Here is a 25,169-nt window from a genome sequence, read left to right on the forward strand (position 1 = left end):
GAATATGAACTGTGTAAACCAACGAAAACTGTAGTGCTTCTAGAGCTTGGATGTCTTGGTGAACTGTTAACTCGAGTTAACTAGTGGTTCATCATCATCACAATGTGAATTCCTTTTAAGGAGTGCAAAATGGAAGTCTGAATTTCATCTTCTCCTGATCAATATTACCTCTACGATCGAGTGTGTTTTCTCTTAACAACCTATGGTGGGGATATTGTATGTGATTAGAATACAGGGCAATCAAGGCAAGGTGATTGAGAGGCGTTGTTTCTCCAAAATGACGAGAGGGAACATTGAAATTGCCTGTTTGGTGAGGAACACGAAGGTAAATTTAAAAATGAACTTGTAACAACATGTCATCCGCTCAGCGTGTTCCAGCTCTGTCTGAACGTTGTAATTTTTGTAACCGACTCCAACCAATCACTTTGGCTTCTAAAGAACGCTGGAGACATCAGGCTCATCATCACCCGCTGAATCATCATTTTGCTACAAAAAATATTCCACAACTCGACCCATCACACCTAACCACCATCAACACCCAAATAAAATGTCTGAAACCAAACAAGTTGAATTGCAATCAAAGGACAAACAATCTTTCAAGGTCGACCGAGATGTTATCCTCATGTCTGGTCTTGTGAAAGATATGTTGGAAGAAGGAGATGAAGACGATTGCCCAATCATCCCAGTTCCAAACGTTGATTCCAAGCCATTGCAAAAGGTGATTGAATACTGTCAATACCACCACAAGGAACCAGCCCAAGAAATCGAAAAGCCATTGAAGGGTAAAATTGAAGATGTTATCTGTGATTGGGATAAGAAGGTATGTGTGTTTATTGTGTTCATTTAATCGAACAACATCATGTGTGTTTTTAATGCCCGTCAACTTCATGATGACGATACCTCATGTTCGTGAACAAATCACCACCATCATCATCATCAACAACAACTTTGATGTCCCATTTATTTTTTCATCACCTCATTTTTGTCGATCTAGTTCTTGGAAATTGATCAATCCCTCTTGATTGAACTCATCATGGCAGCCAACTATTTGAACATCAAGGATCTGTTGGATCTTACATGTGCAAAGGTTGCTTCCATGATCAAGGGTAAATCACCAGAGCAAATTCGTGAAATGTTTGGCATTGAAAATGGTAAGTCATGATGAATTATTTCAATTTTTGTTGACTAATAATTATTTCCTTCTTGCCATCTTGATGATGTTTTTAATGTTGTCTTCTTTCGGAAACGCAGACTTCACACCAGAAGAAGAAGCCAAAATTCGTGAAGAGAACAAGTGGTGCGAAGAAGCTTAAATGTAACATATTCACTCTTTTCAATAAAACATAAAACATAAAAATCAAAATTTTGATTTCCTTTTTGCCACTCCATCCTTTCGAGTCATGCCAACAACAACAACAGATTTGGCTTACACAGCCTTATTCCAAGCTAACAACATTCGAAACAGTCATAAATCCATTCACATCGTTTTATTTCATCCGTCTTATCGAACCTGAATGGATGGGTGGGTTGAAATTTCATACTCGTCATGAAAATGTCAATAATTTCGTGTAACGTTTGTGATGAGCCATTCAATGACTCTCTGAAAAGTATGCTTCGATACATTGGAAAGAGCGTTCTCGCAGTAAGCGCCTCAAATGATATTCTTTGCTTGTCTCTTCATCTGCTTGATTGTCATCAATGGTATGATCTGACTGTTCTTTTATGATGTGACCCTCCTTATTATGGTTCGTTTCATTGTTGTGCGTGTAACAAAAAATTGGAAATTCATTTTCGTCGTCATCAAACAATGAATACCCAAAATAAGCAACATCTTCTTTTCGATCCTTCTCAATAAGAGCATTCTCGCTGGTCATAATTTCCTCATCTTCATCCTCCATCATCAATAATTCGGGGTTGTCATCTCCTAAATGTTTTGCAGCATGTGTGAAAAATACGTTGCCATTTCCATACCAATTTTTCAAATATAACTTTTCAGCATGCGTTTTTTCATATCCATAAATTTCTTCATGGACTTGCATGGAAACCTTAATGAGACGATCTCTCAGAGAGTCTCCTTCATGCACAGACTCTCCTTGAATGTCCATAGCCAATTCTGAATCATCAATAAAATCATTTAAATTTTTGTATTGCAGATGGTTCATGTCAATGGTGGTGTTTGTATTATCCACAACTTCTTCATCATCGGTAAGTTCATCAAAATCTGAATCGTCAGTAAGCTCTTCTTCATCGTCACTATCGATATCCTCTTTTTCATTGTTTTCCTCCAATTTTTGAATATTAGACTCTGAATGATGTATTTCAGAATTAAGAATATAGTTTGGCTTTTTCTCGAAGGATTCATCGTCGCTTTTCTTGATTGGAATTGTTGTTTCGTCGATTTTAAATTCATTGTAATTACCTAAATTGTAAGGATCTGATTCAGGGGCATAAAATAATTTATATCCCTTCAGTACTTTCTCAACTGCATCCACAATATCATGATGATTGAGTTTCAAATCACTATCCAAATCATCATTACAATATGGTCCTTTATATTCAGGATCAGGATACCATCTTTCATGGTATTGTGAATCACTTTCTGTGAATTGTAAAGGTGGTATTGGTGATTGTGTCGAATCAGAGTCTTTGTTATCACAATCAGCAGTAGCATTGAGACGATCCTGAAATTTCGTCTCGTAGGCTTGTTGTAAAACTTTTCTTATGAAATCTTTGAGAATGTACAAAGCATCTTCAATCATTTGAGGTTCATAATATTTAACACCAGCTCTTCTCACTAATCGAGCAATGCCACCTCGCAATGCATAGAATACAAAACCCAAGTCTTTTTTGAAAAACACAAAAGGGTTCCACAGCATGTTGTTCATTGCAAAAAAGACATATATCGTTTCATAGATAGTTGACATCAATGCTCAAAAAAACCTTATTGTGAAGAGACTCACCTGATGCTTGATAACTTTCATAATATTCATCGTCATTATAGATAGTATGTCCACTGAAATTTCCAACAATTATAGGTCCATAACCATCACGACGTATGGACTCTGTAATTTCCCACATGTAAGGCTTAATTTGTGATTGTTCATGCTCTATTTGATCATAGAAAAGAAATGGATTGATGTAGAATGGAGCCGATGGTTGTAACTTGTCATTATCTTGGTTCATTGTTCCTCTCATGTTCACTTTCAAATATTGTTCGACGAGCTCAATATACTCATCTTTCGATAACGAGTCTTGAACTAGATAAAATTGATCTTGGATGGTGTGTTTACACAAAGGACTTCCAAACGGTAATCTCTTATCACAAACATAATTTTGTAAATTTGAAGAATTCTTCAAATGGGAGTTGGAATGATCATGATTCTGTTTTTCAAGTTGGAGGAGATTTTCACTTGAAGTGGTATTAAGGTCATCATCATTCTCCTCTGAAGAATCTTCGCTCGTTGGTGGAAGGAGCTCTTCTCTCTCTGCATCCAATTCGTCCTCAGTGTCATAACAAAGCGTTGGTTTCCATGTGGCACTCTCCGTGTAGAGACCTTCGTAGCCAAATTCAGTATCCGTATCATAATTTCTACCTTCTTCTTTCAACTCTTCTAAATGCTCATTCGATGCAAGAACATCATAGGTCTCTGTATAGAAGAGTGGAACCATCACTCTGGACCATTGTCGTGAAACAAAGAGAATTGGAGCCATCTCTGGATAGGTCAGAAAGGAGAAAATTAATTCCAAACAATCTGTTCCGATACGATCAATTAGGAATATTCGGTGTTGTTGTTCTTCCTGCTTGTGAGGATTAGGATGAATAGGATGATTCGGAAGAGTGAGAGGATGAGAAGAACTATTATCATCATGTTCAGAATCGGATCCTAATACTGAAGGTATGGGAGAGGATTGGTTGCTTTCCTTCATGCTCTCATCATCCAGCAACACCTCCCGAATCAAGTATTTGCTTGGGTGAATGTATTCACTGCCGAGATGCTTCAAAGAGGAACGTTTCTTTCGTTTCATTTTTTGAATTTCTTTTTAAAAAGAAGGAAATTACAATTTCCCATAATTGGTCGAGATGAACAAGAATGTGGAAAAAACTTTCCCCTCCAACAATGACTCTGTGCCAAAATTTATCAAGAAATAAGCTGAAGAGTAGTAAATAGATCGAGTCATTATTTTATTCCAACTCTCAGCAATCTCATGAATGGGAGGTCAAATATCTTTCTTGCAAAGATGTCTAGACTGAAGATGATAATAACATACTTATCCAAGTATAATAAATCGACTTTATAAATACCCTCTCAATGATCTATAAATATTCTCTCAATGATCTTGTACAAATGTGTGTGAAAAAACCCACAAATTCATGGAATGGTTTCGTTGGAGGAATGTTCATCCAAATTATTGGAGTTGTTTGCTGGATCGCTTTCTGCTTCATTTGTTTGTTTCATTTGTTGTGGCAACTCTTGAACAGTTGGCAAGTCATGATCCTTACTTTCTTTGGATTCGTCTTCTGGAATTTCGAGCAATGCTGAACCTTCCTTGCGTTGGTCCTCGAGTGGAATGGATTGAATGGATCGGTCACCTGCCATTATGCTTGAACCAATACTAGAGTTTTCACGAACTTCGGCATCATAGTGGTTATATCTTCTTCTCAAATAAATTGGATTGTGACCATTTCCTCCAGTCACATTCTTTCCATTAACGAAAATGTCTCTTTCATAAAGAGAAGATGCAACCAACAGCTCTGCAAGACCACACCAAAAGCCACTTTGGCGAATGAGCTTAATGTATTGTCTGACAGTCATGCGGCTCGTATCATGAACACTTGTTCCTCTATTTGTACTTTGAATCAAGGGATCCAACATGGCTAAGAGGATCCTTCCTTCCAATGAGTTGGCATCTACCTTTTTGGATAACTCAGAGATGGATGAATTGTTATTCAAATAGCCTTCAAGTAAGGATTTAAAGTGAGAAGTAATATCGCGTCTCACATCATCAGCACTCTTGTTGAGGTGGTAACCAATGGATTGTGGACAACAATTACCGTCTGCCTTACTCTCCACAATCTTTACAAGTGTTTCTTGTTCTTGTGGCATTATCATTCCAATAATGGCAATTTCTCTCTCACTTTTCAATCTGTGTTTGACATTTAGTTGACCTTTTGAGTAATCAATCACATTTGGAGAATTTAGATTAACCTGAAACTTTAAAACATGTTGGAATGGAAAATTTGGATTGGTTGTTTTCTGGAATACGCTCTTTCCTCCATCCTTGTACTTTTCTGCAACATTGAGATTAATAGATGTTGAGATGAAAAAGTTCAGCCTCAAGTGTCGATTCTCATCCTTAATAAAATCTTCTTCTAGGGCTGGATATTTGTGAAACAGTTCAAGCAACAATTGGGAAAAGAGACAAAATACTCGACAAAGTAATTGACGTTTTCGATTCGATTGTTTCAATTCTGTCACAAGTTTCTTTTCATACTCTTTGATGAGTTGCGAATGTTTCATTTCTGTCACCACACTGTAGCATATTTCAATCAATAAATTTTCCAAAGAGTTCTTTTGTCTCTGACATAGTTTTCCAAAGTGAGATAATTCCTTTGTCGACAATGAAATGTTTAAATAAAAATCTCCTTTCGTTTGTTGCCATTCTTCCACACACCTTGTCATGAGGTCGTCAGGAAGTTTGCCGGTGATTACCAAAATCCATGAGAAAAAGTGCGACATGTAGTGTTGCTTTTTGAGTTCATTCGATTCCAACGATAGACCTCTGAAAACAGTAATCAATTCTTCTTCTTCACAAGTGTTCGAGTTTCCTTTGGTTTCTTCATTCAACTGTTGACAAGTTGTTTCATCGACTTCTCCTCGAGTTGGGCTTTGAACAAAGTCTTCCATTTCAGGAGTTTCTTCTTGGACTACTCCAACGATTGTTTCTTCTTTTGGTAAAAATGTTGTTTTGAGATTGTCTTGTGTTGTTGTTTGCACTACTGTATTGATCTTTGATGAATCATTAACAGTAGAAGAAGAAGATCCCTCTGGTGCTGATGTTGTTTGATGCTGGATAGAAGATTCTTCGAGTTGAGACATCTGTTGTTGGTTGATGTTCGATGGCATTGGATACAATTTTTTTTGGTGTTAAATTTGAGGCTCGGTAGAAAGTTTGGCAGGAGACAGAAAGTTATTTTTAGTCACAAACCTCCTCCTGCCAGATGAAAAAAATGTCATCTTCTAATGACAAGGTAGTACCGTTCCATCCAATCTCGAGATGTCCTGTTCGAAATCTTTTCCTTCTCTCTAGCACCCTCTGTATTATTCAAATATTCACTCGTTTGTAAAAGTTGGAATGATCAATTCCGATCATTATTTCAAACATCATCGACAAGTGACAGAAGGTGTTCCCAAACCAACTCTAACATTTCTCGCAAAAAGAATTCATCCTCCGTACACTCATCCGAACCATCAACCTTTAATTTCATGAATGAATTTTCATGTTGGATCGAATACATATGTAGTCTAAACGAAACAAACTGAAAGTTTACTTTCCGAAAACATGTGAAACGATGTGAAAATCATTCTTCGACTGTGGTGAACATTGTTTTTGAAAATGAATTGAGTGGTTATAAGAATGATCGAAGACATCGAACGGTGATCAAAGCACAAGTATTCAATGATGACTTTAGAAATTGTGCAATTTCGATGAATGTGAAATTGTTCCTTCAAACAAGAAATGGAATTCTGAAAATCTGTTGATGAAACCTTCATAGCATGAAAGTGGAAGGATATTATGTAGTCATGAGGAATCGAATGTTCTTTGAGATACCATCTTGTTTTAATGGAATGGATCTTGTCCTTTCGAAGTAGATATTTACCTTACATGTCAAATGTCATGTTTTTGATTGTGTTGGAATTTATGATTGACTGTTCATTACACACATCTTCATTTTCCAATTTTTCACAATTCTATGGAGGCGATCATGTTCTCTTGCATGACTATTTGGAAGCCAAAAAAAGTCTCCAAAGAATTGAATGATCCTTCTTTGGAATGCAACTTGTTGTTGAAAAGTTTAAAACTTTATCGACAAGATTTATTCAATGACAGCTCGTTATTAACATCACTATTGGGGAGTATCGATTCGAATCCTAACAAAATGTTTGTACTTGTTGAAAAATTAATTCTCAGAGGTCATTCGATGTCAAAGGATTGCGTGACATTTGTCTAATGTTTCCATACCATCGTGAAAAGTGTAAATTTTTACAAATGTATTTGAATTTTAATAAGGACATTCTGAAAGACATTTATCAAGGTGAAAACATAAATGGATGCAACTTTGATGAATCTGGAAATGTGAATTATGAATATTGGATTAAAAGAGAAAATTCCAAATTTTTACTCTCCTTGTGATGTTCGAGAGCAATTATAGTTGCACCAATATCATTCGCACTCGTAGTAGTGGCGGAGATTGTCATTGATGAAAAACAAAAACTCAACTTGCCAAATTTACGCTCTTTTGAGAAAATCAAAAACTTGACTTTGGAAAATTTATCATAATAAGAAAAAATAGCGTTGAGTAAATGTGTTCCATTCAAAGCATAAACTTTGGCGGCAAATTTTGGATTTTTTCAGACAACTCGGAACTCACCCAAAATAGGCGCCAGACTTCGTTGCAACAGAGAGATTACCTATTGACCTGATCTTTGAGATCTCATGCTTTCGGTTTTTGAGAATTCGTTGGGTGTTCTGATCTTATATAACCTCATGTGTCTTTAAAAAGACTGAAATTTTCGAAGAATAGGAACTTTGAATTGTTGCTAATGAGGATGTTATTGATGAAGGAGTGCCCAATTTTCACAGCGTATGGTGATGTGTTCCATTCATTTCAATTAATTTAAATTAATTTTTTTATTTAATTAAATTTTAAAAATATTGGAAACAGACAAACTAATCGCACAACAAAGAGCTCATCCTTGTATTAAGAGGCCTGTTATTATTCTTGAATCTCATGTTGCCTGCGTGTGATTCTTTTCTGAGCACTGTACCGTTAATTCTACAAACTAAGGCTGTTTTTGTTACGTGACAGTCTTGCAATACCAAACCGAAGAAGCTGCAACGAGATGGAATGAAACACCTACGCAAATGATGTTACTTCCAGAATTAAATGGAAGATCAATCATCTATTGGATAAAATTCATCAAATCGCTGAATCTTGCAGTCTACTTTTGTTTTGCCTCAGTATTCTTTTTAATTCGGCTCAAAGCGAGAGCTGTGAGTGACGACACTGAACTAGGAGCTCTTCCTTTTTCATCCTTTTTAGCATCAATAGTTTCTTGTAGTTTTCTTTTCACTTCATCTGCGGATGCTTTGACAGCTCTATTAGTCATTCCTAATCTGGACAAGTGAGATTTGGAATTACAATGGTCCACAAAGCTTGCAGAATCTTTAAAGCTCCGATCACAAACATTGCAATAAAATCCAGCCAGCTGATTCGGATCTACTTTTTGCATCATTTCTTCTTTAGCATTCTTCTTTTTAATGACTGTTTTTGAGTTTGGCATGATTTGTTTTCCCTCTGGAGTTACATCAATGACTCCCTTCTTTCCAATAAGTTTGTCATCCGATAAGTGTAACAATCTTGATTCACGAGCTTGAAGAGGCTTTCTTTGAAGAGACTCGGAACGAGTTTGTACAACTTTTCTTTTATCATCGGTATCAACTCCACTTTTTTCTCGGACTAATCGTTCTGCTGCACGTTGCTGATAAACTTGATCGTCCCAAGCACGTCTTCCAAATAAGCCTTTTCTAACTCCCTCGCTTGAATCCTGTTGTTGTTGCTGTTGTTGTTGGTAGGATGTTTCTTCCTCCTCGTCATGATGATGATGATAATAAATTTGTTCTTCATTACCAATCACTTGTTCATTATTACTATTTTCACTTCTTAAACTTTCATTGTGATCATCTTCGTCTTTTTGTGTTGGAATTGGAGTATTATTAGTGTCCATCTGATGATCATCATCCCGGTGATGGGTTTGATTCACATCATCACCTTGCATTTTTTTGTTTGATGGTTTTGTTGGTTGAATCAAAACATGACAAAAATGTCGAAACGGAAGAAGAGTGCAACAACTGCTTCTGTCTTCATGTCCTCTCTCGGAGACATGGAAAGTAGTGAGGAGGAAGAAGAATATAATTCATCCATTGGAAATTTATTACAACAACAAGAAGAAGAGGATGATTTTTTTCTGAATGAGGATAATGGCAATGAATCCAACTCCAATGAGGAGCAAGAAGAGAATCATCTTCCTCGTGGTCAGGATAATGATGATTGTCAATTAAATTCATTATTTAATGATCAAGTTGAAAATGAAGAGGAGACTACTGAATCACTATTATTGGATGAAAATGATGATGAGGAGAATACAACAACAGGGAACAAGTCCGTAAATAAGAAACAATCGAGAGAAAGCAGTGTCTTTATTTCCGATATTAATGATGAGGAAGAGGATCCCAATTTTGAAACAACCATTCATCATTCATCGCCGAGTAGCAGAAGCTCAGTTTCTACTTTGGATGACAAAATTGAAAATATTCATCCCAATATTCACACGAATGCAAATTATATATTTATTACACCTTCTCATACTCCATTCAATCTCACGAAAAACAACATTCCTGTACCCATTGACACTATACATCCATCCTGGAAAACTTCAATAACGTTACGTTCGATTGAACAACAAAAATTGGAACTATTTAAAGGACTCATGTCTCGAGAGAATGCCATTAAGAAACATTACAAAATTTTGGATGGAAAAGTAGCTAGACCATTCGAAGAGACAACAACAGGTCATGAACAATCTTGGAATGATGCGAAACATGACAACACAAGCCAAGGCGTATCATCATCTTTGTCTAACGTGTTTCGTCAAGAGGAAGAACATGAATCTGATACCAGCACTGAATCTAATGATGACTCACATAATGGAGACTTGACAAGTTCAGCTAGCAGTGTCCGTAATCAACAACAACAACTCTCCAATGCTCCTAAATCTCAAATTAAGGAAATCACAGTGCAAGCCTCCAACACTGAAGAGCTTCGAAAGGCTCTTACAGACATTAAACAAAGCAAAAAACAAATGCGAAAGAAACATATGGACAAAGTTCTCAAGAAATCAAAGGAACAAAACAAATTCATAACAAAACCTGGCTCCTCGAAAAAGGCCATCCAAAAACAACAAAAGATGGCCTATCGACAAGAATTAAAAAAGATGCCACTCAAAGAGCTTCAAGGTATGGGAAAGAAAATTATATTTGCAAATACGAAGCAACAACAGCAACAAACTCAACAACCTCAACAGAAATAATGGCAGATCATGGCGATATGGAATTCCTTCGGCTTTATAATTTATTGTGTGTGAAGAAAGTGGCAAAGGTCTGAAAATCATGTTTTAAAACAAAAAATTAAATAAAAAAATATGCAAAACAACAACACGGAAGCTGAACAGCATAAACCACATCACTCATTGAAGCGAAAGCTCGACCATGAAGAACAACTCTCTGTCCATAATAATAACAAGGAAGGATTGGATGCGAGAGAAAATCAGAAAAAACTCAAAGAATCCTCCACAAATGAAGGATCTACCAAGACAGATATCATTGCTCAACCCGAGCGTCTCTCTATATTGATTATGAGTGACATTCATAATTATGACATTTATTTTGAAAGAGTGAGGAAAATTCTAGACAAAAATCAAGTAAAGGTCGATGTAGTTCTTTGTCCCGGTGATATTGTCAACATCAAGACAAAAGAAGAATACAAGAGTAAAGAATTTCAATTCGAGTCACTCAAGAGTGTGGAGAAGATTGCTGAGGGCATGTTGAGTTTTGCTCCTAAGGTATATTTAATTCCAGGAAATGTATGTTGTATCTGAAATGATTGATTCATTATTTTAATTTCTGAAATCTATTGATCTATTGACCTTAATCAACATTCCTGGTTGTGCCACATCATTGTGGAATTGCACAACCTTTCGTACCATGTAATAATAATTATTTGACCTATTTGGCTTGCTCTATTTTCTGAACGAAATATACAGCACGATCCAGATGTCATGTTCGAAAACAAACTCACTCAACCCAAAGAAAACATTCACCTCGTGCATAATTCCATTGTGGAACTGAGGGAGGGACTGTATTTGGCAGGATTTGGTGGGAGCGTTCCTTCCTTCCACATTTCACCTCCAGAGCTTGTATCGACACGAGCATGGAAAGGTTACCCTCACTCCACCGATGAAGCATACGGAAAGGAGCTCGCACCACTCGTCGAGAGAATGAAAACTGAAATGAATCAACCATCATCATCATCAATGCCAACAACAACACTTTCAACCTCACGATCTTCCGAGGTAAACACTGAACAACAAGAGCCCAAAGAAGCCTCACACTACCGACAATACATTTTCATGACTCATAACGGACCAGCCAACTGCGACACGACTCTCTTCCAGAAAGTAGATATCACTAGTCCCAAAATCATTTCTGGTTCCGATGCTTTGAGAGGATTCATTGAGCAAACAGAACTGCAATCGAGCTGTGTATGTTTGGTACATGGACATACGCACTTGTTTCGACCTTCCTCCTCACTCGTTGGTACACTGCCCATTGTGAATCCAGGATCCTTAATGGAAGGCAACTTTGCAGTGATTCAACTCGAGAGACAAACACACCTCGAGAATAGACCATTCCTGTTGGAGTCGGTAACTTCGTACCGTTTCAAACCTTAGAGTTGGTTTGGATCAATTATGAGTATGCCTTTCACTGGTGAAAGAATTCCTCATCATCCCAATCCGCTGACACCCAATGTTGTTCTTACACTTTCAACCGCCAGCCGGATAAGAATATCTGAAGAATTTTATATTTTTTACAAATCAAAGCTTTGAGATTTTGGGGCGTAACTAAAAATCATCATGGCTCACCATACATCACAAGCATTTATTTCATCAGCAGTGCACTGCTGATCCAAACAACCATGATTAAATTTTCTATAACCATCTATCCTTGTTTATTAATAACGATTGATCTGAATCACAAATCTCTCTCTCGGCAGAGAGGTCTGAGAACACTGCCTACGGGGTTCCATTCCTATTCAAATCAGTCTTCCCTCAAGAGGGTGGTTAAAAAAAATTCAAAAAGCACTTTTGCTTGATTACAGAGAGCAACCACTGCATCTCCTCCTCCGCATTGATTAACATTCAATTTGAGCTGTTATTCACATCCTCATCGCGAAATATTTACCTTCTACAATAACTGTTTCATCCAAAAAGTTTGCACATTGGAATTCCGATTTGGAAAAACTTGTTCAATCTCAAAGAGAGCTATTGTGCCGTTGTTCCGAGCTTAAACTTTGAAAAACAAGATTGTTTGTACCTTGAAAAACACTTCTTATTCATTCCGAGCTCTTTCAAACCTCTGAAACACCATCAACTGTAAGTTCCATTCGTGTTTTAATTTTATCTCTAAAATACAACTTTTTATCTAACCTTTGATGTTCATGATTGCGGGGCATGTTCAATGATGTCGTTTCCAAATTGTCATCTCATGATGATTATTCTGCCACTCTTACGTCATTTGTCTCGGTGTGTATTCCACAGAGGCAACAATTTTGCCAACTCGGGATTTGAAATTTTATTGATTACTCAACCTTGAAGCTTGACCTTTCTGAGATTCGTGTGTTGAAACTTGTCTTATCCTTCTCTCAAGACACATCATCATCACTAAAGTGATTGTTGTCCTCACCAACCACTTTTCCCACACAGTGTGTTCATTGTTGTTCTTTCCACAACACAAGGACACGACCAACACTTCACACACCGACGACGACGAATTCTCGAAAGTGTTTTTTGTGTCATTTATTTTACCTCCTTGCACTACTATTACTACTGTGGCAACGAGTTTAATTTTGGAGATATGATATCATCATCGGCAGCATTTACAGCAAGCAGCAGTGAAGATCAACAACACAAGGATACTAGTTCAACAAATTTCCTTAAATCGAACAATTTTCCATCAGTTGCATCATCGAGTGCTCCTTCTTCTTTCAACTATTCCCATTCAGATGATGCATCATCTGCTTTGAAATCATCCAATATTCCCACCTCTGATCCTACTCCCATTAAATTGGCAAAGATCCAACCTCACACAGAAATGTCATCATCATCCATTGAAACTTCCTCAAGCGCCTCCTCACAACAGCCTGTATTTGCTTCTACTCTGTCATCTTCTATGAACAATAATGCAGCAAGCTCCTCTGCCACAACTTGCACATTTTCTTCTTCACTCTCAAATTATCTCATCCCAAGCGAAGGAACACCACCATTACCTTTAAAGAGAGAATCACTTTTTGTTTCGCCATCGATCACACCACAAACACCATCCAAGAAGAGAACATTCACAGAGAAAGAAATTGAAGACTTGGACGCAAAATACAAGCAAGAATTGGCAGAAATGATGCAAGAAGAAGAGCCCTTGACGTCAACAACACCCCCCAAGAAAGACTCTCATACAAATGGAATTGAATGGTCGGAAAGCGACGAACCCATTCTTTCTGTCACGCAAGAAACTCCACAAGTTTTTATGAAAAGTTTGAGCGGAATGGCTCGCGTTTTTTATGCCCAAATTCTGAGACATGAAGAAAAAATTGAATCCTTAACAAAAGCCAACAGAAAGTATCAAGAGGTGATCAAGAAAAAGAGTGAGAAGATTAGTCTCCTCCAACATCAACTCTCAACAATGGTTAAACAAATAGAGAAGTATGAACAGTCATTGAGGCAACGAGTTTCTGCTTCTCCACAAATTGTGACACCATCTCAACCAGTTGCATCTCTTCCTCCCCCAATTTCGTCATCATCATCAAAATCAGCATCAAGCTCTTCCTCAGTCGATGCAACTACAACCACCTCTTCATTGGAGGAACCATTACCTCCAATCTTGGCTCCCAAACCAAAGAAGAGAAAAACTGAGGGAGAATCATCCGAAACAAAGATTGTAAAATCACGATCGAATGTTGTCTTTAAGGTGAAACCAGCAGATTGTGTAAATTATAATGGAGCGACTTATATTCTTGCAAGAGCTTTTGAAGATAAATACAAGCTCAAGAAGATGCTGCATTCATACCAAGCACAAACAGGTGAGAACCCTCAATTGTTTTTACGTGATGAAGAATTTAAAAAGCTTAAAGCAGAGAATCCTGATAATTTGAGCGTTTTTGCATACAGAACCTCGTTGTATACGATGGAGTTTGTTAACTTTTACATTTCCAATCAGTAGTGATCGACCATTCAACCATTCAATAAACCATCCCACACCTCCAATTTCCCAAAATATCAAAAACATTGATTGCATGCAAGGCTTCCTTGAATGTGAGCTCTTGTGGTTTACTTTCGATCTTATAATACTTATTTAATGATTTCAAATAATTTATTACTGCTCAAAGCAAGCTGAACAAGTCTGATGCAATCGAGTCATTCAGTAAAAATTGTTGCCAGTGTTGTTGCCTCGAGGTGGTTGAGAGTAAGGATTGGTGTTGTTGTTTGGATATTGCATGTTGTTGTTGGCATAAGGATTGTTTTGGTAAGGATTATTTGCATAGGGCATGTTATTATTGTAAGAAGGCATACTGTTGTTGGCATAAGGGTTGTTTTGGTATGGGTTGTTTCCATAGGGATTATTTCCATAGGGATTGTTTGAAAATCCAACTCCACCATATTGATTATTAACACCTCCATATCCACCATAGTTATTACCTCCATAATACATGTTATTGTTGTCAAATTGACTTAGGATGTTTTGAGTGACATTTTGACGATTTGGCTGATTGATGTTATTGTTAAAAGCATTGCCATTGTTTGCTGGTTGTTGATTATTGGCTTGAGGTGTATCAAACGAAAGTAAGTCATCCAAACTCACAGGAGCATTGTTATTGGAGGTACTTGTGGTTGCAGTATTCGTATTAGTACTACCTCTGCGAGGAGATGTCTTGGGTGTTTGTTTTGGTGGTTCATCCAACCCGAAAGGATTTTTCTTGACACTCGAAGAGCGAGGTTTAGATGTTGAGGAAGTGGTATCTTCTTCATTTGCTGTTGACAGTTTGATCATTTCTAATTCATTCTTCGACAAGATGCTCGAAAGATCAGTTGTTGGGACTTCTCCATGGTCAATAAGCCTTCTCTTTGTACCACCTTGTGATTCCACATATTCTCTCATTGGTTCTAAAACACTTTCAGGTTTGAATTTTAAGGAAGGTGGTTTGGACTTGAGGAAGATTTGATTTACATTTTTGCTAAATTCGAACATGCTTTCCAAACGTTTGGCTGAATCACAATATTTCTCATAAACTTCGAGACCTCTCTTAGCAAGGGTTAATGGAATCTTGTAGAAATCATCTGTCATGTTGTTGTCATCATCAGATGTTGACAAATAATCATGTTTGATGAAAGAAGAGATTGTTCCAATAAGAATATAATTTGAATTTGTTTTGTAAAAGTAAATAGAAACGGAGAAGAAATTGTTAGACATACAAAATGTCAAATGTTAAACATACCTAAAATTTTGGTTGCACAATCGCTCAACAACTTGTAAAGAACGAAGCTATCATCTAAACACAAAGTGAAACATCCAACAGCTGCTCCATTCTCGAGAATAGATTTCTTTCCTTTCACAATTTCATAACATTCAAGGAGCTCATTTGTAGTTCTAAGCAAACTTTCAGTCAGGTCCAACCATCCTTTCATGTCGTTTGATGACACATATGCATCCAATGTCATATCAGGAAGTAACGACTTGAGTTGATAAATACGATACAGAATCAATCTTTCCTCAAGATATCTACAGTATTGTTTTACGAGTGGGGATTGATCCATAGCCTCACTTGTATGTCTGTCCTTAAATTTGGACATGTTGAAACGCTTCTCAGGATCGTTTTGAACGATTGCATCACAAAATTCTGTAGAGCCCTCTTGAACAATACGATGCAGTAGCTGCAATCCCTTAGAAGCCGTTAGCCAGTCACTGCTTTTTCTGTAAATTCTACAAATTGCTTTTGCGAATTCAACCATATTTAGTTCTCTGTTAGTTTCAGTTGCGAGAATTAATTCTGTGTTGATGTTGTTGTTGCCAGGATCGGAGAAATCAACAAGTCAGTTACAATAAATTTTTAATTATTCCCCATGGATATGATGATGATTATTTACAGGAACATTTCATCGGATTGGATGATAATCGTGAATAAAGTTTAGATAAATAGTCGATGATGTTATTCAAATCCACCAGCAATGATGATGATACCATATCAGACAAATCAATTACATCCATTGTTGTATAAATCCAAAAAGTCATGATTAACCACCAAATGATTCCAACCGGATCATCCATCATCAATAATTTAGTTTGTTAGCAAAATCGTATTCATCAAACACACCATTATCTATCCAGCCACTTACTCTTTACATGTTTTTCCTTTGGTGGAACAGGATCTTGATTCGTAGCCTTTGCCATACTCATTTTGATATCATCAAAAGATGAAACAGCAATGTTACCAATATCCTTGACTTGTCTGAGGAAGGAGGTTCCTCTCGACTTTAAACGTTGTGCCGTGTTACTCATGAAGGTGATTCGAGTATTTTTTTGTTCTGGAGATGCTCTTGATGTTGATGAGGCTCGAACAATAATATAAACTCGTCGCAGTTGTGAATTGTATTCAAATGTCGCTCTATTTAGTATTTGGAGCGTTTTTGTTCGAGAGAGTACGAACTTTTTGCGAGGATTTTTCCGAAAAGAACAAGCGCAAGGTGTTTAATCTAAGGGAAGAGAAGTTTTTTTCTGGGTTGGAAAATGAAGACTTTGGAGTACGCGTCAGTGCTTATTATTAGTTTTTTACATGCTGCGAGGAAAGAGGAAACAGTTCCAAGTTCGCTTGGAAACAAATTGTTGATCATCGTGATGCACTCAAACTCTTCACAGAGAAGATTGAGCAATTTCGAGAAATGAAAAATCACAGGTCCAGACCTTTCACTTTTTCATTGATGCAAATGCTTTCACAAGAACTCTTCCACATTCTGTTTGTCCAAATTGTGATGCAACGATTAAGGGTGTTCTACCGGCAGAATCTTTCGAGTTCAGTATTGCTCCTCGTTCAATAAGAGCAGTCATACACGCCACAGATCCATGCTGGCAACATAGATGAAGGCTTGTGAAACCATCCTTGTCTTTGTGCTCAATATTTGCATGCTTTGCAATGAGATACTCCACAATCCTACCATGGTTATGTTCACAAGCTTCAAAGAGAGGCGTTCGGTCATGCACATCAAAATCATCGACCCGAGAACCATTGTCAACCAGCAATTTTACAATCTCCAAATTTCCAACACGACAAGCGTAATGAAGGGCAGTTTTGTTCGTCATGTGTTCACAGCCGTTTGTTGTTACTTTACACTCCCTAACAAGATGAGCACAAATATCGTAATTTCCCAAGCTACAAGCAAGAATGAGAGGAGAAAATCCAGTAATGGGCTCTGTAGTAGCTGAAACATTCACCTTACCAGTTCTTGTCAAAGACTGAACCATATGAATGTTTTGGACCTTGATAGCATTGATCAGAGGTTTCACTCCATTGACGTCTGGCTCTTCCAAAGGACATTCAGGAATTTTAACCATTTCTTCGACAAGTCTTGAAAAACCCTGTACAATGGCTTGTTGAAGAATGGTGTTGAATCCTAAATCTGCAGATTTTCTCAGCGATTCTAAACTTTTATCATTGTTCTCCACCACATGATGTTGTAGCATGTATTCTCGGTCGGTGAGGAAGTCTTCTCTGGCATAGCCCACGTATTTTCGATCCACTTTAGCACCCTTTTTGATAAGGAGAAGAGAAGTCTCTTCTTGTTTTTCATTGAGGGCAATTTGAAGACTGGTCATTCCCTTGTTGTCCTCCTCGTGGATATTGGCTCCTTTAGAAAGAAGTATCTCTGCAATTTTTAAATGTCCCCTTGACACTGATTCCATAAGAGGCGATCGATGTTCCTTGTTTAGAATGTTGATTTGAATTTTCTTGTCTGAGAGCAATAGCTCTGTAATATCCACAAAGCCATGATAACACGCAACATGAAGACACGAGTTTCCGGCACAGTTTTGATCATTAGCACTAAGCTTTTTCTCTAAAAAGTAGGACGTTAAGGTTGCGGACCCAGAGCTACAGGCCCAGTGCAGTGGTGTATTCCCGAACTTGTCCAAATGGTTAATCTTTGCTTTGAGCCCAATTAATTTGTCGCACACGTCTTGTTTTTTGAGAAACGCATATCTGTGAAGTAAAGAAAGGCCATCTTGGAACAAATAATTAATATCAAAATTGAACTTTGTCATGAAAAGTTTCAACATTTCCCAATTTTCCATGTTGCAACATTCGTGAATGGGAGTCTGACCATTGAGATCCATGGAGTATAGTAAGGTCGCATCAAGTTTCATTTTCAAATAATATTCAGCATAATCCTTTCTATTGTTAAGGACAGCAAAATGTAAAATGTTTCTTCCTGTTGATACATCCTTTTTGTATGGAGATTGACCCAACTCCAACAAGCATGCCAATCTCTTTACATCTCCTTCGATAGCTGATGTATGAAGAATTGTATGGTTTGTATGGTCGAGAGGCTCATCAAAATCGAATTCTGCTCCATTCTCGAGCAACATTTTGATTAAATTGGTCGCGTTATTATTTACAGCAATATCGATTGGTCTCAAGTTTCTATCATTCCTACAATTAATATCAATTTTTTTGACAATTTCCTTTTTGGTTGGATGGACTACCTCAACCTCGAGCATAGCTCTAAGAAAATTTTCATCGTTGTTAGAAACAGCAATATGAAGAATGTTATCTCCATTGATTTTGCAATTAATATTTGCTTTGTTTTTGACAAGCACTTGAACAACGTCATTAAATCCATTCCGAGCTGCTAATGTAAACGGATAGTCAGTCACTACTTTTTCATTTGTATTGGCACTCGATTTGTCGTAAATTGGAAAATTTGGGTCGATCAAATAGTCCTTAAATAATTGTTCTATATCTTCCGTCTGTCCAACTCGAATATACTCCACCAATACACTTTCCGGAGTAGTGTTCTCATCGACTTTAAGTTGTATCTTTTTTCGTGGTGCCGTTGTTGAGGAAGCTTTTTTTGAAGACATTTTTTAGGTTTCAACTACAGTAGATCTCTCTAGACTCTGTCGAGCAATAATTATCGATCCAAATTTGAAAAGAAAAATGTTGCAGTCCATTCGGAATAGACCCAAGTGCCTTGTGAATTATTTTTCTTCACACTTCTTGTTAAAGGGAAGCAATTTGGCTCGGAGAAGAGTGGCCATCATTGCTGCAAATTCGTTTCAAAATAATAATATGAACAATACTATTCATAATAATAGATACTCCTCTGCATTATTATGGAATCAAACAAGAAGTTTCTCTTCTTCCGAACAAAGACTCACGAAAGAGGAAAACAGTGATGATCCTGAACAACGATTAAAAAACTATCAACAAGATAGAAAGATGGCACAAGAAAAGATGCAGAATATTAAAAAAGAGTTGACTGATTTTTTAAAGTTGAAATTCAACACAGACAAGAAGCAAGAAAAACAAGCGGAGAGAATGAAGTTGGCTCGAAATTTGGGAAATATTATGATCATTCTTGGATTTATTGTTGGACTGGTAATTTATGTGGTAGGTTGGAATCATGTATTGGCTCCAATGGCATAATTTTGTGTTCTCAATTAAATAGGGAGAAAATGAAAAGAAAAAACGAAGTGATTACATTGTGGAAGAAACAAACACTAATGACGAAAGAAACGCTACACAGACTCAGAATAGCAGTGGAAACATCACTGCTCAACAATTTCTGACAGCTATTTCCAGCAAGGTCAACAAGATCAAAGAAGAAAATCAGAAAAAGTGAATACATGCTCAAATCTAAGCTATTTGTTCTCTTTCAAACTTCACATTAATGTTTTGACTTTTTTGAAGCTTGAACTTTTGACAATGCATTCATACTTCTCCGTATTACATCATGGACATATCCTTTTGTTGAGCTAGTTGTAGATTGGAAAGAAGGAGCATTCGTCATGCTGCTAATACTTTGAGAGGAAACATTTTGTGCTGTGGGAGTTGAAGGCACTGCGATTGAACTCTTACTAAGAGAGAGTGATCTGTTCACTCTGGTGCCACCATTGACCCTTGACTGACTTTCCATATTGCTTCCACTACTCCTCTTGTTGAGGGGAGTTTTACTTTCTGCATCTCCATCAAACTTTGGCATTTCCTCTCTAGTATTATAGAGAATCTCTGTGGGATCCAAGATGTACTTGGTGGAGGGCTTTTCTAAGACTTCGGAGGAAATACTGTCACCATTGTTGTCTTGTCGGATACCTGCTGTATTTGTACTGTTGGGCATGATTGTGCAAGGCCCAGCAGACATTGTCTTGGAGCTTGGAGAATAATAGTCTTCGAAATTGCAAGCAAATACTCCAAATTCCTTGTGCTCTCTCAGAAACTTTTTAAAATATTCAACAGTGAAGACATTTTTCTCGGCTGCCTCTTTGAGTTGAGAATAATAGTTGATTGCTCTCGAGACACTAATATAGTTTCCATCAGGTAACTCCTCTCTTCCTTTCAACATGGACATGACTTTTTGCATTGTTTCCATTAATTGTTGGCCATCTTCATTTGTCACAAATTGTAGTTTGAATTGAAGCATTTTCTCTGTAGACTCTAATTGGTAACTTTCATCTTGTTCCTTCTTCAAATCATGGCAATACTTGTCTTCAATTTTTTTGGTATCAGAGTTGACTTTTTTCTCGTAATTAAGACTCTGATTATTGAGCTCTCGGAGATGAGCTTTCTCTATCATCCTTCTTCTCTTGTTCTGAATGAGTTGATTATGATGACATTGAACTTGTTCAAGCTTTTTCGATGATGTATCAATGAGATGCTGTAATTGAAGAATGTTGTAGGCAATGGAGGAGTTTGTGAAGGAATAGTCACCATCATTTTCTGGAAGGTTTGAGATTATCTTGTTTTGCTCGGACGCTTCTTTTTTTTCCACCTCAATTTCAACAATTTTCGACAATTCTGTCAGATCCTCCAAATTATTGGTTTCAAGATCTTTTAGGGCATTATTAATTCTGTTTTCGGCGGTTAAACGATTAAGGGCAGATGTCAGAAATGCTTCTGTTTCATTCAAATCAAAAAGTTGAGATTCAATAAGAGATATTTCATGCTCCAATTCTCTCTTAATTGAAAGTAGTTGCTGTTTGCTGTTGATAGCATTTTCATTGAGGTCCTCGCAAGGTGTATGGTTTGTATGTGAGGCTATATCAACCTGTACAAGTTTTGAAGCTTTATGTTGATTCGGGCTCATGGTTGTTTCGTAGACCAGATCATTTGCGAAGGGATCGAAAATATTCATCTCATTGATGGTCTCAAGATAGAATTGATGCAACAATTTCTCGGTAATAGATGCTTGGGCAACATCGGAATCTTGCTTGCCACCTGCATTGGAAGCGTCTTCAATTGTTTGATGGGGATTGTTTGGGAATTTGCACTCCTCATGAGTGCTTTCTTGTGAGCCATTGTTCTCCTTAATATTATTCTGAACCCTATTTGGAGTAATATTTTGCAAAGAGGCAGAATTTTCTTCCATTTCATCGTCGGCAAGCCCATGATCATCATCTTCTTCTTGATCATACGCTTCTAAAGAGGTGCAAGAAGATGAACTCTCATTATTCATATGCTCGAGTAGCAAGGCATTCTCTCCGCCATCTTCCGAATTAGTTTCATTTCCTTCATGACTGGCCTCAGGAGAAGAAGCCTTACTATCATCCTCATGGACTTGTTGCATTTTTTGTAGGTGATGATAACCCCTTTGGGCCTCAGACTTCTCAAAATTTATGTCAGCTGTTTTATGAAGGACTGAACACATTCGGAAATAATAACTTTATTTACAACATGATTAATGGATACTGAGTGAAATGAAGTGTGGTCAAAGACCTTTTTCATATTGACAATCCTTGACCTTCTCCTGAGATGCTAATAATTTGCCAGCTTCCAAGGCTACTTTTGACCCAACTTTCAAAAAGTCGAAAATGAACTCTTGTTTTAACAAAAACGAGGCTTCACTCAAGAGTCTTGACAACTCATTCATAATTTCAACCTTAATAATTCGAAGCATTGAGACCTTGTGTTGGATGACTTCCTTTTGTAATTGTGGATCTTTCTCCACTTGTGTGATGAATACTTGAAACAAAGGGAAAACCCTTCTTAAGCAATGATACTTCTTCACTAATTTTTCAAGATAGGTCTGAAACAACAGTTTCAATTCTGGACTAAAAGGAAATACGCTCATTTCATCTTTGGCAAACATTGGATAAATAATACAAAATGTTTTGGATTGTGTCACTTGCAAATAAGATGAAATTCCAAACTCAAAGCTCTCAATGTACTTTTTGGTGTTTTCAACTTTTTTTGGAGAATTTTCAAGGCATGATAAATTCAAGAGAACTGGTTTTTCGGAGATTAATGTTTCTCTTTCAATGGAGGAAAACAAGAACCATGTTTTCAAATGAATGTATGTATCATACTCCTCCTTCAACCTAAGCATTACACCTGTCAACGTTCTCCAATATCTTAATAATTCTCAAAATTTTCTTTCCGTTCTTTTGATTGTAACAAATTTTGAAAATAGAGAAAAAAAAGACTGAAAACAATGTTGGTAACAACACATCTCTGTCAAACCTCTTGAACAAAGCTACACTAATTGGTACTGACGGATCATGTAACAATAATATTGCTGGATACGGTATTGTAACTGATCAGAATGTTTCCATCTCAAGTCACACCTTAGGACAAGGAACTTCCTACAACAGTGAAGTTCAAGCACTCCACACAGTTGTTAGATTGCTTGATAACAACACTCCTAGAACAATAGTCATAGATGCGAAAAGTATTTATGACCAACTTTTCCAATTCAGAAAATCTAGAGATCCTTATGTTGAAGAAATTCGTAATTATTTAAAAGTGAAGGATCAGATCAAAATTATGCATGTTAACAGTCATACAGGTAAACAAGATATCTATAGCCGTATAAATGAATTAGCAGATAAGGCTGCTAAGAAAGGTGCTGATTGTAACAATATTCTTACTAATATTCCATCCAATAATTGGTATATTATTATCAACAATGTGCTATACACTCAAAACACTAGACAAACACTAGACAAACATTGTACAAACTTATATTTCAACGCCTCCACAAAAGATCATACACGCCAAAGAACCTTCCTCCCAAGAACAGAAAGTTCACCAACATTTACCCCTCAATAGAAATCGGTTTCAGAACCATAAATCTAATATTTAAAATTAGAGTGAACGTGATGAAGACTTTGGAAAATTTAAACAAGATATCCAAGACGAACTTGCTATGTCCTTGCTGTAGTAGAGAGACAATGCAAAACATTATTTTTGAATGTAAATACTATAGTGATATAAGAAAAGAAATGTTTAGGAATTTATATAATATCTCAATATATGCAAAGAATAACAGGAAATTCTCCAAACGACTATTGTACCTCATCAAGACCAAGCAAGATATCCATAGCCTAACAGGTGCTAAAGTTGGATTGGGTAAGAAATGGGACAAAGTATTTACTAAGGAAGCTTATCGATCTATTACTAAAATGTGGATGAAACGAAATCATTTTTTCTTGGAAGAATTGAAACTCACCTGGAATGAATTTGAACAACAATACGATTTTAATCCCAATTTCATTGATTTGAACAAGTTTAAACTATACATGAAATACTCACGACCATGAATAATAACTGAAATTTACAACAAGTTTACACTATCAATATTTGATATTAACACTAAACCTTGATGACAGAAACAATAATTGAAATTTACAACAATAATTACACTAACTTTGATGACATGAACCACGTTTAACTGTACTAATTGCACACACAGCCATGAATAACGTTTGAATTTTCGAACAAATAATCGCATGGACAGTGATTTTAAAAAAAAAATGACTGAAAACAATCACAACAGAGAACATGCTCTTCCCTCATCATCAGTCAACTCCCAACAACAGCACGAATCGGAGCCATTCTCAACCACTCAATCAACGACGAATAATACCATACATCATGATGAAGAGGATGATGATTGGGAAGATGTTCATGACGATGAAGAGGATGATGATACATTGTTGGAACTCGATGAAGATCATCATCCACTTTGCAACTCGGATAATAATCATACTTCCGAAGTGGAGGTTGAAGCCAAACAATATTCGAGCGATTTAGGGTGTTCTCACTATCCACACAATTGCCAAATCGAATCTCCGTGCTGTAAAGAATTCTTTTGGTGTCGTGTTTGCCATGACAATGAAGCTTTTCAGAAATGTAAATGTAAAGTTGAAAATATGGACCGATATTCTGTTAAAAGAGTCAAGTGTATGAGATGTGGAACTATACAATCGAGCGATAATGTAGAATGTGAAAATTCGGAATGCAAGACACGTTTTGGTGAATTTTATACTTGTACGATTTGTCATATCTACTCCAATGACCCGAAACGACCAATCTATCATTGCGATGGATGTAAGATTTGTCGTCTGGGTAAGAGGGAGCAATTTTTGCATTGTTATACATGTGGAGCGTGCATGGCTCCAAACCACAAATGCATTCCACAGTGTATGCAATCGCATTGTCCAATTTGTATGGAAGATTTATTCTCATCGAGAGAAAGCGTTCATTTACTCAAATGTGGACATCCCATGCATTGGAAATGTTTCAGAAATGCACTCAAGAGTAGAATTTATAATTGCCCACTGTGTCAAAAGTACATGGTCGAGATTTCAGAAGAGTCTACTCGTATCATTGATGAAGAAATTGCAAACACTCCACTCCCAAAAGAATTGCAAGATAAAAAGGTGAAAATTTTATGCAATGAGTGTTTGCAACGGAATGACGAAGCTCCTTTCCATATTTTTGGTATCAAGTGTCCGAATTGTGGTAGTTACAATACCAAGCAGATTGTGTAGAGATTCATTGGATTGGAGACTGA

The 25,169-nt window shown here is 36.9% G+C and overlaps 13 protein-coding genes across 13 annotated transcripts; 7 read left to right on the forward strand and 6 right to left on the reverse strand.

Annotated features, from left to right (window-relative positions):
- Positions 1–547: 547 nt before the first annotated feature.
- On the forward strand, positions 548–1,313 carry FDP41_000052 (uncharacterized protein; the record flags this gene model as incomplete). The annotated part of the gene is made up of 3 exons (XM_044708698.1): positions 548–820; positions 995–1,151; positions 1,252–1,313. The coding sequence occupies 3 exons, from the start codon at positions 548–550 to the stop codon at positions 1,311–1,313; spliced, it is 492 nt and encodes a 163-aa protein (XP_044569726.1).
- A 276-nt stretch (positions 1,314–1,589) lies between these two features.
- FDP41_000053 (uncharacterized protein) lies at positions 1,590–4,026 on the reverse strand (the record flags this gene model as incomplete). The annotated part of the gene is made up of 2 exons (XM_044708809.1): positions 1,590–2,842; positions 2,961–4,026. The coding sequence occupies 2 exons, from the start codon at positions 4,024–4,026 to the stop codon at positions 1,590–1,592; spliced, it is 2,319 nt and encodes a 772-aa protein (XP_044569727.1).
- A 344-nt stretch (positions 4,027–4,370) lies between these two features.
- On the reverse strand, positions 4,371–6,098 carry FDP41_000054 (uncharacterized protein; the record flags this gene model as incomplete). Its single annotated transcript, XM_044708919.1, has 1 exon — positions 4,371–6,098. The coding sequence occupies one exon, from the start codon at positions 6,096–6,098 to the stop codon at positions 4,371–4,373; it is 1,728 nt and encodes a 575-aa protein (XP_044569728.1).
- Positions 6,099–8,222: 2,124 nt separating this feature from the next.
- FDP41_000055 (uncharacterized protein) lies at positions 8,223–9,059 on the reverse strand (the record flags this gene model as incomplete). The annotated part of the gene is made up of 1 exon (XM_044709030.1): positions 8,223–9,059. The coding sequence occupies one exon, from the start codon at positions 9,057–9,059 to the stop codon at positions 8,223–8,225; it is 837 nt and encodes a 278-aa protein (XP_044569729.1).
- Positions 9,060–9,104: 45 nt separating this feature from the next.
- Positions 9,105–10,370, forward strand: FDP41_000056 (uncharacterized protein; the record flags this gene model as incomplete). The annotated part of the gene is made up of 1 exon (XM_044709141.1): positions 9,105–10,370. The coding sequence occupies one exon, from the start codon at positions 9,105–9,107 to the stop codon at positions 10,368–10,370; it is 1,266 nt and encodes a 421-aa protein (XP_044569730.1).
- Positions 10,371–10,481: 111 nt separating this feature from the next.
- FDP41_000057 (uncharacterized protein) lies at positions 10,482–11,789 on the forward strand (the record flags this gene model as incomplete). Its single annotated transcript, XM_044709252.1, has 2 exons — positions 10,482–10,922; positions 11,103–11,789. 2 exons carry the CDS (start codon positions 10,482–10,484, stop codon positions 11,787–11,789), a joined length of 1,128 nt encoding a protein of 375 aa, XP_044569731.1.
- Positions 11,790–12,972: 1,183 nt separating this feature from the next.
- Positions 12,973–14,331, forward strand: FDP41_000058 (uncharacterized protein; the record flags this gene model as incomplete). The annotated part of the gene is made up of 1 exon (XM_044709363.1): positions 12,973–14,331. The coding sequence occupies one exon, from the start codon at positions 12,973–12,975 to the stop codon at positions 14,329–14,331; it is 1,359 nt and encodes a 452-aa protein (XP_044569732.1).
- Positions 14,332–14,529: 198 nt separating this feature from the next.
- Positions 14,530–16,665, reverse strand: FDP41_000059 (uncharacterized protein; the record flags this gene model as incomplete). Its single annotated transcript, XM_044709474.1, has 3 exons — positions 14,530–15,446; positions 15,605–16,156; positions 16,503–16,665. The coding sequence occupies 3 exons, from the start codon at positions 16,663–16,665 to the stop codon at positions 14,530–14,532; spliced, it is 1,632 nt and encodes a 543-aa protein (XP_044569733.1).
- A 405-nt stretch (positions 16,666–17,070) lies between these two features.
- On the reverse strand, positions 17,071–19,239 carry FDP41_000060 (uncharacterized protein; the record flags this gene model as incomplete). Its single annotated transcript, XM_044709587.1, has 1 exon — positions 17,071–19,239. One exon carries the CDS (start codon positions 19,237–19,239, stop codon positions 17,071–17,073), a length of 2,169 nt encoding a protein of 722 aa, XP_044569734.1.
- A 76-nt stretch (positions 19,240–19,315) lies between these two features.
- On the forward strand, positions 19,316–20,000 carry FDP41_000061 (uncharacterized protein; the record flags this gene model as incomplete). The annotated part of the gene is made up of 2 exons (XM_044709697.1): positions 19,316–19,768; positions 19,827–20,000. The coding sequence occupies 2 exons, from the start codon at positions 19,316–19,318 to the stop codon at positions 19,998–20,000; spliced, it is 627 nt and encodes a 208-aa protein (XP_044569735.1).
- A 45-nt stretch (positions 20,001–20,045) lies between these two features.
- On the reverse strand, positions 20,046–21,941 carry FDP41_000062 (uncharacterized protein; the record flags this gene model as incomplete). Its single annotated transcript, XM_044709808.1, has 1 exon — positions 20,046–21,941. One exon carries the CDS (start codon positions 21,939–21,941, stop codon positions 20,046–20,048), a length of 1,896 nt encoding a protein of 631 aa, XP_044569736.1.
- Positions 21,942–22,651: 710 nt separating this feature from the next.
- On the forward strand, positions 22,652–23,913 carry FDP41_000063 (uncharacterized protein; the record flags this gene model as incomplete). Its single annotated transcript, XM_044709919.1, has 3 exons — positions 22,652–22,667; positions 22,848–23,262; positions 23,580–23,913. 3 exons carry the CDS (start codon positions 22,652–22,654, stop codon positions 23,911–23,913), a joined length of 765 nt encoding a protein of 254 aa, XP_044569737.1.
- Positions 23,914–24,126: 213 nt separating this feature from the next.
- FDP41_000064 (uncharacterized protein) lies at positions 24,127–25,146 on the forward strand (the record flags this gene model as incomplete). Its single annotated transcript, XM_044710030.1, has 1 exon — positions 24,127–25,146. The coding sequence occupies one exon, from the start codon at positions 24,127–24,129 to the stop codon at positions 25,144–25,146; it is 1,020 nt and encodes a 339-aa protein (XP_044569738.1).
- Between the last annotated feature and the right edge of the window lie 23 nt (positions 25,147–25,169).

This window comes from Naegleria fowleri (genome assembly GCF_008403515.1).
Source record: "Naegleria fowleri strain ATCC 30894 chromosome Unknown tig1, whole genome shotgun sequence".
NCBI classification, from domain to species: Eukaryota; Heterolobosea; class Eutetramitea; order Acrasida; family Naegleriidae; genus Naegleria; species Naegleria fowleri.